Source organism: Corella eumyota, chromosome 1 (genome assembly GCF_963082875.1).
Source record: "Corella eumyota chromosome 1, kaCorEumy4.1, whole genome shotgun sequence".
Classification (NCBI taxonomy): Eukaryota; Metazoa; Chordata; class Ascidiacea; order Phlebobranchia; family Corellidae; genus Corella; species Corella eumyota.
In genome coordinates this window covers 5,269,325-5,284,098 of record NC_137490.1, presented here as the reverse complement: position 1 = coordinate 5,284,098, position 14,774 = coordinate 5,269,325, and the positions used below count along the sequence as shown (strand labels likewise).

General features: G+C 30.8%; 2 protein-coding genes across 3 annotated transcripts; both read right to left on the bottom strand.

The window, feature by feature from the left end:
- Positions 1-477: 477 nt before the first annotated feature.
- Positions 478-2,477, bottom strand: LOC145745570 (gap junction beta-1 protein-like). The gene is made up of 9 exons (XM_082563722.1): positions 2,445-2,477; positions 2,282-2,372; positions 1,980-2,092; positions 1,711-1,839; positions 1,433-1,540; positions 1,223-1,336; positions 930-1,130; positions 713-834; positions 478-631 (listed from the first exon to the last, which is right to left on the bottom strand). Exons 1-9 carry the CDS (start codon positions 2,475-2,477, stop codon positions 478-480), a joined length of 1,065 nt encoding a protein of 354 aa, XP_082419848.1.
- A 1,483-nt stretch (positions 2,478-3,960) lies between these two features.
- On the bottom strand, positions 3,961-11,092 carry LOC145763879 (glutamate receptor 1-like). Of its 2 annotated transcripts, XM_082575421.1 has the most exons (21): positions 10,833-11,092; positions 10,645-10,763; positions 10,137-10,266; positions 9,927-10,033; positions 9,348-9,476; positions 9,094-9,238; positions 8,850-8,986; positions 8,488-8,604; positions 8,274-8,381; positions 7,912-8,112; positions 7,464-7,601; positions 7,236-7,401; positions 6,913-7,121; positions 6,591-6,831; positions 6,355-6,487; positions 5,854-5,977; positions 5,504-5,673; positions 5,357-5,427; positions 4,884-4,997; positions 4,685-4,732; positions 3,961-4,605 (listed from the first exon to the last, which is right to left on the bottom strand). In XM_082575421.1, the coding sequence occupies exons 1-21, from the start codon at positions 11,041-11,043 to the stop codon at positions 4,385-4,387; spliced, it is 3,039 nt and encodes a 1,012-aa protein (XP_082431547.1). In that variant the 5' UTR covers positions 11,044-11,092; the 3' UTR covers positions 3,961-4,384. The 2 variants fall into 2 exon arrangements, with proteins under 2 accessions (XP_082431547.1, XP_082431548.1); XM_082575422.1 differs by lacking the exons at positions 10,645-10,763; positions 10,833-11,092 and having other exon boundaries at positions 9,927-10,014; positions 10,137-10,155.
- Positions 11,093-14,774: the final 3,682 nt, after the last annotated feature.

Here is a 14,774-nt window from a genome sequence, read left to right as displayed (position 1 = left end):
TAATATACTTGGACAAAAAAACATACAATAACGTAACAGTGGGTGAATATTTTGCAATATGTATTGCGTGAGTTTTATTTAAATTACAATATACAAAGATTTTAAATAAAAATTGAGCGCCTTGCTGAACAACAGAAAGCATATTGCCCGTAGTTTTAATTCTGGATTGCTTGATTTTGTGTATGCTGTGTTTGTGTGCGTCGTATATTACACGTAGCTTTTAACCGAAGCAGTTGACGAAAATTCTTTTTCCTCGTCTGGGGGGTTTCCCTTTTTCTCTGATTTCCTTTCCCTCGGAGATTCTTCTAATTATCAAGAAAATATTTTTTTTTAATTAATTTTGTTAATTAAGTACTTTAATTTCGATGCACTTTTATTGCATAGATTATCAGACTTTAAATCATAAAAAATTATTTGAAATTTTAATAAATATCGTACACCAAGAATTAATAAAACCTATTATTTTTCGCGTGAACACTAAAACTTACTGTTTGAAATGCGAACCGGTACTGCCAAGTTTGGATAAAAATGAGCTTCGTCGTGATATTTTAAAGGAGCCGAAGGGGACGGTGAAAAAAATACTTCGTCGCGAATCGAATGATGAGACAGCTTTTTGTGGCGTGGGTTTCGGCTAAAAACAACCAAAATTAAATTCGTATACTTTACAAAATTAGAATATAACTTTAATTAACACTATACTATAGTATCTTACTTTTGTTTTTCGATGCTATGTTTAAATAATTTTCTTCCAATAATAACAAAGAGTTCCAAGGCTGATAAGATGAAGCAAAGTGCGCTCATAATTGTCATATAGCGCAAAAACACAGTTTTTTCCTGTAAAAATATAATTTTAAAATAAAAAAACATTTAGATTGCTAAAGCACTTTATGAACTAAGTAAGCTAGGTTAAAGACAAGTGTATAACTTACGAAGGGCCTTGATACGAAGCAGGGAATATATCCAGCAGGATTTGGATTGACTCGTGTTGGTATAAAATGTTGCGTACACGCATCGTAAACTTTTGAACCTACGGGACCAGCACAACTATATTTACCAGGCACGTCCATCCATAAGAAATGCATGGGGTGTTGCGAGCACGAAATATTATCTTCACTGCAGATACTGTTAACCTATAAAAAAATAACAAAAAATTAATTCAAATTTGGTAAAATGTATTTCGATTTTATTTGATGTTTAAAAATGGTAATGCAACTAAACTCACTGTATTTTGATGTCGAAATAATAGAAATCCAAGATAAAGGGATGTTCCTTCAATGGCTAGTCGTAAAACGATATTGAAAAAATACGCGAAGTGAAGTTTGCCCGTATACATAACCTAATAAATAGAGCTTAGTAAATTTCACATATCGGGACCATAATTTTAAATAACACAATTAATTATTTCGAATATAATAGATTCTACATTACTTACTTCTTCTAGTTTCATATCAGTGTACACTTTTTTAACTTTTACATTTCCAAGATGTTTCTTTTTTGTAGTAAACTTCATAAGGTCATGACGAGTTAGCGTACAATCGTCCTATACAGAAAAACGTCATGCAATAAAAAATACATTTTTGCATAATCTAAATGTCCATATCCCTAATGTTTACAAAAAATTGCTATTCCAATGGAATTATTTATAATTACGTAATATATTTTCATTGTGAAATTTAACGTTTTTGATTTCACGCCCTATATTACACTTACTACGTTGTAATTCCCTCCGTCTTCCAACTGTTTCATTTGTTCCTCTGAAGCTTTAACTTTGGCGATTTCCCCGTTAACGTGTATGGAGTAAAGGTGAAACAAAATAGTCGGCGTCGCCACAGCAAGTAGCTAAAAATAAATTCTATTAAAAAATGGATATTTTAACTTTTAGGAAAGCCTGGATTTTGTAGTGCTAATGTAGTAATAATATACCTATAATGTGGCAACACAAAACAACAATGTAATAAGTAAGTTAAAATTACTGATACCTGAAATGACCAGAACCTCATATGCGATATCTTAGTAAAATTGTCATAACACATATTTTGACACCCCACAATCTTTGTACTGCATTGGAACTGCGACTGTTCATCGCCATAAACTAGATGTAAACACAAAACAGTTGTTAACGTCTCGAAACACATATGTTATTAAAACAATATAACAGATTTGCTAATAATTGGTTTAGTCCTACCTCTGTATAACATATAAGGTACGGTCTTTACTAGCTAACAAATGTAAAACCATAATGAACTCAGGCTAAATTTTAAAGTGTTAACTTGTGGCTTACCTGGGGCACCAATTGTAATGACAACAATAAGCCGATATAAAAACACAAAAATGTACCAAAGTTGGCCAAAGAATGATCCGTATTTTGTGACCTATATCAATACAAAAACAAAATTAAAAAAAAAAAACAATATTAAGATACTGCCCAATAAAAGAGTACTTACATGTTCTGATATTTTCACCAGGAGAGGCCACATATCTTTTCAATTTTCTAAACACTAGTTGCTGATAGATTGACTGCAAGTAAGCTCGGTCTCTAAAGTGGGAATACTTCGACAGTTTTAGGTACTCCAAAATTAAATATTTGAATTTTATAAATTCTATAGACTTCAAAACTAATTTAAAGTAACGTTCTTGAAATTTAAATAGTTATATTAAAATTCCTATTTTAAGTTAGTACACAATACCTAACGACGCAATAATGGACATAAAAAATCGTGATTGTGATTTAACAGGCATTGGATATACCATAATCACCTTAAAAAATTTACATTTTCCATTACCGCAATCTTACACAATTTTCTGTTTAACTTTCTTATCAGGCAAATAAGCAAACTATCGAGAATTAACCTCCTTACAATTCCAATTGCTTTGGAATTCTAAACCAAACTTTGATAGGTTTCTGTGAAAACTGGCAACTTGTAAAACAATACTGTGCAACGAAAAACATGTGCCTTTTATAAGAGTAACCTAATTCCAACTTGTTAAAATTATTTGCTAAAAATTAAGCAACTTCAATATACGTCAAATGGTCAAATCGGATTAGCAGTCGTAATTATAGAGTTGCCCTGAATTTTCGACTTACATTTGCTGAACAGTTTTTTTAATCTCGGTTTTATTAGGCCTTTACTAAGTATACCCACAATAATCTAGGAACTTGCTTAACAGAATAATAAACGTTGTTCTTGAAAAAAAAAACTTAAAACGACTGATTCCTAAGAAATCAAATTGTTATCAAAAATGGTTTAATGTTGTGAGACTACTATTGCGTTATATTTCCTTAATATCTGTTGCTAACCTTTTACAAATATGATATACCGAAAAAACTGTATGTTTCGTATAGGTTTTTATTAATTAGTATTGTATCTATCTAAGACAGAGGCTATTAGCTTTTAGCTATCTTAGGCTTGCTTATCCATGCTAACATAATAATTAAAAAGCCATACGTTTGCAAGTAAACTACTGGCTTGCTGTGCTGTTGACACTTTTGATATTAATGAGAATTGAAATAAATTGCATTTTCTAAAATTAGTTACTTTGAACCAGCCTAGATAAACAACTTGATCTACTAGGCAAACATTTTTGTAAGATTTGCAATTGTAAAACAGTGCGAACTGCGAAACATTAGGACAACTTTCGCGCCTTTAATTAAAACGCATTCCAACGCGTTTTTTGGTAAACCAGATTAAGATATCCGTTAAGAGACTAACAATTCGCGAAACATTGCAAACACAGTTGGATATAATTAGTTGTTGACTGTCTGGCGTTTAAATCTGTTGTCGTTGCCGCCTTTTTTCACGCCCGACCTGTTTAGAAATGTACAGCTGGATAGCGGCCAAAGTTACAAAAATTAAGTCGCGCACGACTCCCGTAATTTACTGGAAGTTTATTCTAATTTGCAGTATTGATTACATTATCGATAACGAATTAAATGTATTATCCAAACTTATATTGGTTTTGTGGTAAGGTAAGAAATGTTGACTAAACTAATTCTACAGAAACTAAGTGCACATAAAAAATGTTTTGAAAAAGTTATATATATACAGTTAAAAAACAATTAAATTTTTTGCAACAATATTTTTAACCCAATTAAGTGCTAAGCTGCATGCATTTAACAAACGTAAAAAAACGTAAATTACTACACAATTTAACGAATATATACCAACCCAATATCAAATATTGCAAGTTACAACAATTACTACTGTTATTATAATTTTGTTTGTACATATTTAATGAAGTATTATTTATGTTTTAAGTAATATCTTAACGTTTTGAGTTATTAATTTACGTTTGATATTAAAAATTAATATATTAAAAATTATAAGTCAGAACTACAAATTACAAAAACTAAACTGTTATTTTAATTTAAATCGTTGCTGAAATTTTACACGATGTCGTCATCCGGTTGTCGTCTTCGCTTTTCCTTAAAACTTTGCATTCTTCCGATTCGGCCACGTGGTTTTGTTGGTTGTACTACCTTCGCACTAGTTTCGGTCACGATTGATTCGTACGCAGACTCTCCCGATGACGTGGGTCTGTTGTCCTTTACGTCGCACCTCGAAACGCTGTCGTCATCAAACTCACTCGGCGTTCCAAAATTTTCAACTATAGGTAAAATAGAAAATTTAAAAAAAATAATACTAATTTCGACTATCATCTAAAATAAAAGTGGAGGAAAACTTGCCAACAGTTGAAGGTTCTGACTCCACAATTGTTTCACTATCAGAGATATCTGTAAACAATTGTTTCTTAGTTTAAAATTACGTATTTTTTTATTAACAGCTAACACCATTAAAGTCACAAAATCATTGAACTAACTCTATAAGTGCCAATAAGCAAAATAATGTTAACTTTTGTATTCAAAGTTCGTGTTTTTGTCTTACCCAAGCCTTCTTCATTTGCTATTTTTGCAGCCGCGTGTGCCTTTCCGGATATTGTATTAACCATTGACTGATAAGCATTCGTCCACCATGAAAAATCCTCCTTCTCGTTTACATCTAAAATAAGATAGTTCAGCGTTTATGGTATAAAACATATTTTAAATTGAATATTTTGTATAAGACAAGTAGTTGACGTGAGCTTGATACGACTGTGCTATTTAAAATCGCTTTTTTATTTTAAACCGGCAGCGTGGTGTAGTGGTAAGAACACTTGCTACACCACACATGCGAGGTCGTGGGTTCAATCTTCACTGCTGTCATGCTGTAGTGCCCTTAAGAAGCGGTATGAACTCCTGCTATACCAAACTGCCACAGGCAACTCAAAACTGGGTCGGAGTAACTGATGTTACTCTAAGTTTGGGTCGCGGATTCGACCTTCCCACATCGAGGATAAATATATATATAAAAAAAATTACCACCACTCTCTGGTTTTCGCTTGTTTGTCTCTTGGTCAATGTTTTCAAGGGTTTCGTTTATTTGGTTCATCCTACATGAAATAAGTCAAAAAGTTTGAAAAAAGTTAAAATAAAACATAGCTAACACATTTAATAATATATTAAAACCTGTTAATCCAGTAATCATAACCCCCTTCCCACTCTTCAATCTGCTGATCCAACTCTTCTCTTTCCTTCTTTCGTTTTCGTTTCATTTCACTGAGCGGGTCGTTTTTGGTCGCCTTTTGAACATCTTTATTTCTAAAGAACTTGAATCTGGCACGCTTTGCCCAGTTAACCTTTAATCGAATATAAAAAGACTTTAGGTTGAAATTTAACTAAGATCGTGCTTAAATACACCGCATCTACTTTCTATTAAAAAATTAGAACCTTTTCTAATCTATATATTGAACCCTGTGTTAAGTCATATCAAATGCCAATTGGCTTAAAATCAACATATTTTACCAATCATTCATTACCTCTCCAAAATGTATAAAAAGAGCTAAAATCGAACCAAGCAACAACAAAATAAACATTCCTCCGAGATTTCCTATTCCAAGTCGATTTGCTTCGATGTCAAATGTTGCTTCGGTACACTCAGTTCTGTAACATTGAAAATATCATGTACAATAATTAAGTTTAAATTTTTTAACATTTTTATCCTTGGTCTGGGAGTGTCGTAACATCAGTCACTTCGATCCAGTCTTGAGTTGACTTTGGCAGTTTGGAATAATATTGATTATAATTGCCCGCCAATTATAAGCTACTGGTAAAGTGTTGGCTTAGTAGGAGTTCATACTGTTTATAGTACCTTACTCAAAGGCGCCACAGCATAAGAGCAGCGGGAATCGAAGCCAAGACCTTATGTAGTAAAGCCAGGTGTCCTGACTACTACCTCAGGCTGCCGACAACTTACTTTTTTAAGTGTTAATCGATAAGTTTATAGTTGAATGCAAAAAATATATATATTTGAAGCCTACCTGAATTGAAACCATTTTGTTTCCAGTTCCTGGAGAGTGCCGTCATCTCTTAAAGATGCAATAGCGTCACTAAACACGCCTGTGTACCTAGATCCAAGTTGGAACGGCAGGGCATATTGGTACTCCCAAAATCCTATGTAAAACTTGGTAATTTAGTTCCATTCAAGTATTTTAACATACCTTAGGTTGTTCACTTTGCTATTTTAACTTTACTTAGGAAAATTGTTCTAAGTTACCTTCACCCACACTTGCATATGTGCAGCTCATCTGCTCGGCTTTAGCTACATCTCTGTATGAGGCAAGAAAGTAAAAACTCCCTTCTGAAATTCGCTCGAAGGCTTGCTCGGTTGTATTAAAAATATTCTTTGGATTTTGTTCTAAATGTGTCCAAATAGTAGAAAAGGGGTGTTCTTCGGCATATGGAAGAAAATATTTCAAAATGTGAGCATCGACTGTTGTTCCATAATCAAAATGCTCCTGCAAAAATATATTAACCTCAGAAGTAAAGATAATAGGAACATATTATTTTTAATGACATTTTGTTAGCATAAAAATAACCTTCGCTAAAAGCTCTTCGATATTTTTGACTTCGCCTGAAAATTCTTGGGTTAAAAAAGCTGTAAGGTTAGCAGTGTAAGCAGCTATTACAAGCATGGCAAAATACCACCAAGTCCCGGTTATCATTCTACCAGCATACGATCTGGGTTCAATGTCAACACCTTGGTGCACTAAGCCACCATAAGCCATCCAAACACTGTTTCCAAATCCTTAAATATATTTATTAATTTTTTAAGGTGCGTTTTGTGGCCTAAACGTGGTTAAAACTTATATGTTTACAATAGTTCAAAAAAATTTACTAATAATAATTTGTTCTTAAAAACCTAGTTTGTTAAATTCCTCCACGTCGACATCATCATTCGTTTCATCTAGCGCCATCTTGCGCCATTCGAAGGGATTGAATCGATTCACGATCGCAAGCATGATACTTACACCAACCAATGCCGAGATTAAAACAATCCAGGAATCAAATGTAAATGGCGCTAAAAACTATAAAGAAAAAAATATTATTAAGCATATCTATTCTAAAGTACATATTCGTAAATACTGACCTGCCATATATCGACTGGCTGTGCGTTACCAGATGATAAAGTAACCATGTAATACGCCACTTGCTGGAAGGCGATTGACTGTTCTTGTCGTCCAAGATTTCCGCCTAAAATTGGACGAGTATACAGCACAAATTCAACCTTAAGATAAATATTAAATTTTTTTTTCCTTGATATGGGAAGGTCGACTTTACGACCTAAACATAATATTATATTAGAATTGCCCGATAATTAAGCTGCTGACTAAGTATTGGCTCAGTAGGAGTTTATACCGTTGTATGGCGCCTTACTCAAAGGCTCTACAGCATGAAAGCAGTGGAGATCAAACCCAGAAATTCATGTAATGAAGCCAAGTGTTCTGACTACTACATCACGCTGCTTGCATATTTGGCCTGAGCATTAAACTATGCGATTCTTTTGAAAATGTGCTGTAAAAAATATGAAAAATTACCTCTTTGTTGGTTAACATACGATCTACTTCTGCATCTACAGTTAAAGTGTGGTTCTTATCTGGCCCAATTAACTCGTTCCAGTGAAGTTCGTATTTAAAGTTTAGCCTACGCGACAAAGTCTCTAAGAGGTCAATCAAAAAACCTTCGTAAGTGGTTTCTGCAGTTACTTCATTAGTATGCCATCTTACCCACGGTGGTTCCTAGTAGAACATAAAAAATAATTTAAAGTTTTATAACTGCAATTCTAATTTATATTTTGAATGGTGTTTTATGTATTTAAAAATGTTATGATAATTTTTGATAAACAAAAATTTTAAAATTTAATTTTAAACGACAGTTACAGTTTGCATTTATAGCTTACGTAAACAATTCCAACTTGTAAAGGTTCTTCAGGAAAAACGACAGCGGCTTGAACAAAAGGAATGTAACCAGGAATAAATTCGATTGGATCATCGTTCCAATAACCGTGCTATAATTGAATTGTTTTTAATTATTCTTTGGAACAACAACAAAAAATCCTCTAAAAATTGTAAGCTGCAATAGTAGAGCTGTCTTAGTTTTATTTATAAACTTACTAGGGACATCTGGCCTTTTGGATTTTCAAGATGATGCTCTAAATATTCGATTCTTGTAGGTCCTTGATTTTTTACTCCTCTCATATATAACTCAGTACATGTTCCAATCGAATAAAACTACAAATGTTAAAATTTGCTGAATTTGACTTATATTTCCAAAAAAAACAATACCAATGGTAACCTATTGTCTGCATTGTAGAGTACTACCAACTATGAATTTAATGGATAATTAAACATGTCTTAAAAAAACCTAGCGTGTTATTCGAAATAAACTTGTCAATACTAAAAAGTTTTGGTGAATTGTATGACTTTTAATAATTGGTTTGCAAAAGTTGTTAATTATGTTAGAATAACACATTTACCGATCCTTCAGAAAAACTTTTAGCTCCTTGATCGACTCCACATTGCCTGTCATCTGATAAGGCAATATCGAAACAACCGATTGATATTGCTTTCTGACACGATGTAGAAATGCGTTCCAATGCGTCACTCGTCACAGCTATATAAACATATTAACACATTTACAATTGTAAAAACTGTTAACAATTAAATTTATTTTTTTCTCAGTAGCAATATTTCTTTTATTGTTTTAAACAGTATTTTAACCTGTTATTGCTTCGTCTGCTGCCACTGCCAAGGGAATGCCATGCTGGAAATTTCTCTCTAAAACATCTCTTATCGTTACTGCACTCAATATTGTAAGCCGAACGCTCGACTCTAAAAAGTCTTCCAGCAATATAGGATGAGTTTCCTAGCGACAATTTAAAAACACAATGTTAGATACTAAGTCGAATTTTTCTTGGTTTATTACTTGACTTGTTCGTTAAAATTAAATTCTAATTAAGTATTAGTTAGCTTACCAAGTTTGGCAAAACCCAATGATTAACTTCGCTGACCATCGATAGAAAAACTGCCTTTGTCAGCACAGATGTTGCAATATTTTGATCGCACAGCAATATATATGTTCGGTAACCAAGTAAGCGAACTGACTGAAATGTGAAAGAATGTCATTTGTGTCATAAAAAATGTGATCATTTTGAATTTTTAACATAGTACGTGGTTAACATTGTTAAAAAACAATAACGAAATATTAAAAAAGAACCAACGTACCATTCTGTTTTATTATGTAATTTTAATTAAGTTATTAGCGCTGAATTCGCCATAGATACCATGACATTGCCATGGATTTATATTATTAACTGCGTACTTGTGTGAATGTATATACAAAAACTAATTAATGTAATGTTTCGCGGTCATAATTAAGCTAATGTTTTCACGGCCATAATATTTTACTTGGTTAAATCGAAAGCGTATCGCCAACTTAGCAACGATAGCTTTAGACAAAGCTTTCCCTTTTAAGCCTTGAAAGACACAAATTGTTTTTTGAGTTTAAATTCAACAGATAATTTTAATAAATTTTGCATAAATAGCAAACCCACTTTTAAAATTCCCCACATTTCATCTTGGTTTTCTGGAATAACCCAAACCTTAAAATTAATTCCACGTTGTCTCGCTATATCCAAGTCACTGTAATCGAAAGCGAACTCTAAAAGAAATGTCTAAGTACAGTCAATTCGAAAGAGCGTGAACTTATTAGTTAATTACTAACACGTTATCATACCATAATGTAAATTAAGTTGCAAAATTACCTGCGCTACCGTCGTAAAATACAGCAGCAGTTTTCCATTCATATTTCTCAATGCCGTTATACATCGCCCTCATTATATCAGAATGGGATGGATACATGTACATCATAAAGTCATCTCCTGGTTCGCAGTGCTAAAACATTGTCGATTTTTTAACTTGTAGCTTAAAAAATGGGTTAATGCTTTTATTTAATATATATCTTTATCCTCGATATGGGAAGGACTGCTGCACGACCTGAACATAGAGTAACATCAGATACCCCGACCCAGTATCAAGTTGCTTTTGGCAGTTTGGGATATTATAGATTATAATTGCCCGATAATTAAACTGGTGATTAAGTATTGGCTTAGCAGGAGTTCGTACCGTTTATAGCGCCTTACTCAAGGTCGCCAAAGCATAGGAGCAGTGAGGGATTAAACCCACGACCTCTTGTAGCGTAGCAAGTGCTCTTACTATTACACCATACGCTTTTTAAAATTGTCAATTGTTCATTTAAAACGTTTTACTTACATCTCTCATTTTACCGATGTAAAAGATTGTTACTGCTTGTTTCAGTTCAATCATCGCAGTGCAGTTTATGTGTTTTGTCATTATAAATAAACTCGAAACCTTTTCAGCGGTGATAGTTTCTGTATCACAACAACAAATACGACCATTTTATATGTACAAGTATTTAAATCATATTCCTTTATACCCACCGACAATGTTGGTCATAGTTTCTTGGTAAAATTCAGTATGGGTGACTGTTAGGCTTGATCTATCAATTGCCAACCGAAAACTCGGTAAAGAATTCATGTAGAATTCGTCATAGATAATGGCGGTTTGTATTAACGTGCGCTGGCCATTTGTCAAGCTAAGAATTCCCATAAACGCTACTATTTCTACTAGGCATTTTTTTCTGTTTATCATATTTTTAACGTAACTTAGAAAAAATTTTAATCGTAGGAAGACGCTAAAAACTATACTGTTATGTAGGTTTAAAAACAGATTTAGATATTTCCTTTATGGTGATATTCCTAGTAACAAGTAATTATACAAATCTCTTTTAAAATCATAAGCGTTACAAATCAGTTAGTTAAAATTTCTTAAATCAAAAATGAGTTACCAAGCAATCCTTAATGGATAACCTTTTGTAAAAAAAAATGAATAACCTTTGTGTAAAAAATAAACTAAATATTAAAATGTTAACATTTAGAAAGAATAAAACATTACGTTATGTTTATAATGTTTTTTTACATATATGTTTTTTTTGTTTTATTTGGTCTATTACATTTTATTAATGTAATATTAGTTTTAAGATACAAATAAATAAAACAAAACATACTTACTAAACTACAATGAACACCACAAAAGTTTTGATTTATTTTTTTCTATAAATTTGTGTTCAATTTTACCCATTTCAATGTTGTAAATATATATAACAAAAACGATTTAAAAAAATAAAATTCTTATATATTATTAAAATAAAGTGATATTAAAATATTCAAGGAAATTTAACCACAGATTCTATGATCTTTATCATTAATGGTTGATTTTTTATTAGTAGAGAGTGTAGACGAAGGGTACTTGGTCTAAGGATTATTTATAATGGTCTTAAGTTTTATTTACACTAACAAAAAATTATACTACCAATAATAAAAAAAAAAATAGCCGGCCTGTTTTGTTTAATAAAATTTTTTGAAAATTTTTGTTTTTTTAAGGCAAAACTTGTAGGCTCAATTTTGACTGATAGATGATTAGAATCCCAAACTTGTGTTATAAAATCTATTTTTGCTGTTAAGATTGTCTTAAATAAGATTTTATGTCTTTATATTTTTACTGTAAAAATTTTATTCTTAATTTTAGCTAATTAATGCAAAAAATGTTTTTTTTAACCAAACATGTTTGATTTTTATTATAATTTTATTAAAACGTTTAGTTTTAAAGCTTGGGTGCAAATTAAATTAGGGTTTAGCTGTTTTTATAAAAAAATTACGAAAAGTTTACAAAAATTACGAAAAAGTTTAGACAATAAAATTACAAAAGTTTATTTTACACCTTGCCATTAAAAAACAGTTTTTGGATTATAAATAGAATGATGGCAGCAAATGTCAAATTTTTGTCATAACTTTTTTTAAACGTACAAAATATACAAATAATGTTGAAACCTAATAAGTCATAATAGTTTTAAACAAAGGAAAAGGTGTTGTAATGGTATATGTTAGATAGCTTTGGAGAAGGTAAAATAGACAAGACATACATTTGTGAATACAAAAGTCAGATAAACATTTTTTGCACTTAACTTAACAAAAAGAAAAGTCCATTTTTAATGTCATCCACAATTTCTTCCAATATTTCTTCAACAAAGTCATCTATTAGTTCCCTTCTATAAACTATTTCACGGCGCAATCCAATCGCGAAATCTAAAAATTACAGAAATTATTTTGTTTTTGTAACGATAACCATCGTTCATTAGAAACTTAGTTGACATTTTAATGATACGTTAAAAGTATGAATTAAGCAATACCAGTAATAAAGTGTTTATCATTGTAAAAATGGTTTTAACAATTTCTTTATGTCTAACATTATGTAGACCCGAATTTCAACAAAAAATAATATGTAGTCATATTTTTTACCTAGTCTATAATTGTTCAATTGACCCGGGTTAAAAAAATTGCCTTCAAAAGCATGTGAGTTGCTAAATAAAAAATTTAAATAAAAAATAAAAAATTTAAATAAAAAAATAAAAATTTAAAAAATTTAAATAAAAAAAAAAAAATTTAAAAAAAAAATAAAATGCTAAATAAAAAATTTTAACAGCTTGAAGTTGTATAAGGACTATATATTGTAAGTTAATCATTTATAAGCATTATTAACTATCAAATTTCACAGTTCTTAAGCATCATGAATTTAACTGTTTGCATTTTATAAACGTTTTCACGTTGTCAATTTACAATCAACGTTATATAATAAATCCTGAAATAACAATAATCGTTAAATATGGTGGAAAAATATATCTAAAGCTCTTTTTAACTTTTTATATTTAAAACTCCTTAAAAACATACATTTAAACCTCTTTAATTAAATGCCTTACATTTAAACTCCTTGAATTTCAACATTTTTACATAAGCACCTGCATTTAATCCTCTTACACTTTAACCTATTAAATATAAACTCCTTATTTAACTCCTTTGCTGAAACTGAAATTCTGCTAAGTTTACTTATTTTAAAATTTGTTGAAAAATTTCTCTTTTAACAACTAAACGAAAAGGTAAAATTTTATTTAATAAGAAATATGGTTCATGACTTATTAAAATGAACCAACAAATCAAATAGAAGAAAGATTGTTTAATTAACAAAACAATACGACTCTAAACGGACTAAGATTAAACCAACTAAGGAAGGTTATCTTGAGAAAAAAATCTGTAACTTACTAAACACCATATCAAAATTAAATAATATTAAAAAAATTTGTTTGAATTGAAGCTGTTTTAATCAAGCTTATGTCTATGTATTTTTTAATTTTACTCTTTTTTTATAGATTTGTGTTCAATTTTACCCACACTCCTCATAAAACCTATTACTTCTAAATCTTTTGCAAGTAAACCATTTTGGTTAAACTAAAACCACATAGAAAAATAAGACTTTTACTTTTAAATTCCATACATGTAAAACTGCTATATTTAAACTTTCAAAGGTTCAGTTAAGGTTAAACTTAAGTTATTTAAATAAAAAGGTTTAGTTGCAAGGTGTTTAAAAATATGAGGGTTCAAATAAGGAGATTCACTTTTAAAAGGTTTAAAGGGGGCTTATTCGTAAAAAGTTTGAATGTTGGGAGTTAAAATGTCATAAAACCTCATTACCGTAGGCCTTAAATTTAGTTTTCGAAAATTTGTTGTTTGGACATAAGAATAATTTACAAATTTAAAAAAATAAAGCTAAGTTACCTGAAAATATAAATGCAGACCGAAAAATAGTTTACGCCTCTCAAGATTTCCGTCTTTAGGAAATATTTAAGCCTTTCTTCCTATAAATAATATAAAAACGCAATTACCACTAAAATATGGTTCTAATTCTTTTTTAAAAAGATTTTACCTCATCAGGACTTAACATTTCATTTAAATATGCAATCATTTGCGAAGAGAGAGTCATTTTTAATTTATATTTTTTACAATAGAAAATTATACTACAAATGCATACAATAGGAAATTATTCTAGGAATGCGGTTTTTAATATTATGTTTAAAAACTGATATTTATTTCACTATACAATATCACAGACAAAAAAACACGTGGTATTGGACTAAACAAAAAGTGGAAGAAACGGACAAGGCGGATATCGCATTCGACTTCCAAGGAAAACGCGGATACCGCATTGACTCTCGAATAGTAATTTAGAAATTAAAGGGCATTTTCCAGAAGAGAATTGGGGTAAACTTATGGGTTATTAAAAAGTGTTCATGTCGGTATTTGATTTTTGATCATATGACAGTATCTTCAAATAGAACATTTTCCGATCCGTATTTACCGTTTTTTATAGGCGTTTCAATTGTTTAGTTGAAACTTTAATATTTAATAAAATTATTAAACGTTAAGATAAAAATAAAAGCAACAAATTTTTTTAAAAAACTTACCTTTTTCTATAAAATTCTATTTTCCATA

Bases quoted from the DNA above. Each gene is read 5' to 3' on its own strand.
- LOC145745570 (XM_082563722.1), bottom strand. From the start codon at position 2,477: ATGTGGCCTCTCCTGGTGAAAATATCAGAACAT. The intron at 2,093-2,281 runs GTAAGCCACAAG...GTTTACATCTAG, and splicing joins CATTACAATTGGTGCCCCAG to TTTATGGCGATGAACAGTCG. The intron at 1,131-1,222 runs GTGAGTTTAGTT...ATTTTTTTATAG, and splicing joins TATTTCGACATCAAAATACA to GTTAACAGTATCTGCAGTGA.
- LOC145763879 (XM_082575421.1), bottom strand. From the start codon at position 11,043: ATGATAAACAGAAAAAAATGCCTAGTAGAAATAGTAGCGTTTATGGGA. The intron at 7,602-7,911 runs GTAATTTTTCAT...ATTTATCTTAAG, and splicing joins GTATGTTAACCAACAAAGAG to GTTGAATTTGTGCTGTATAC. The intron at 5,978-6,354 runs GTAGGCTTCAAA...TCAATGTTACAG, and splicing joins ACAAAATGGTTTCAATTCAG to AACTGAGTGTACCGAAGCAA.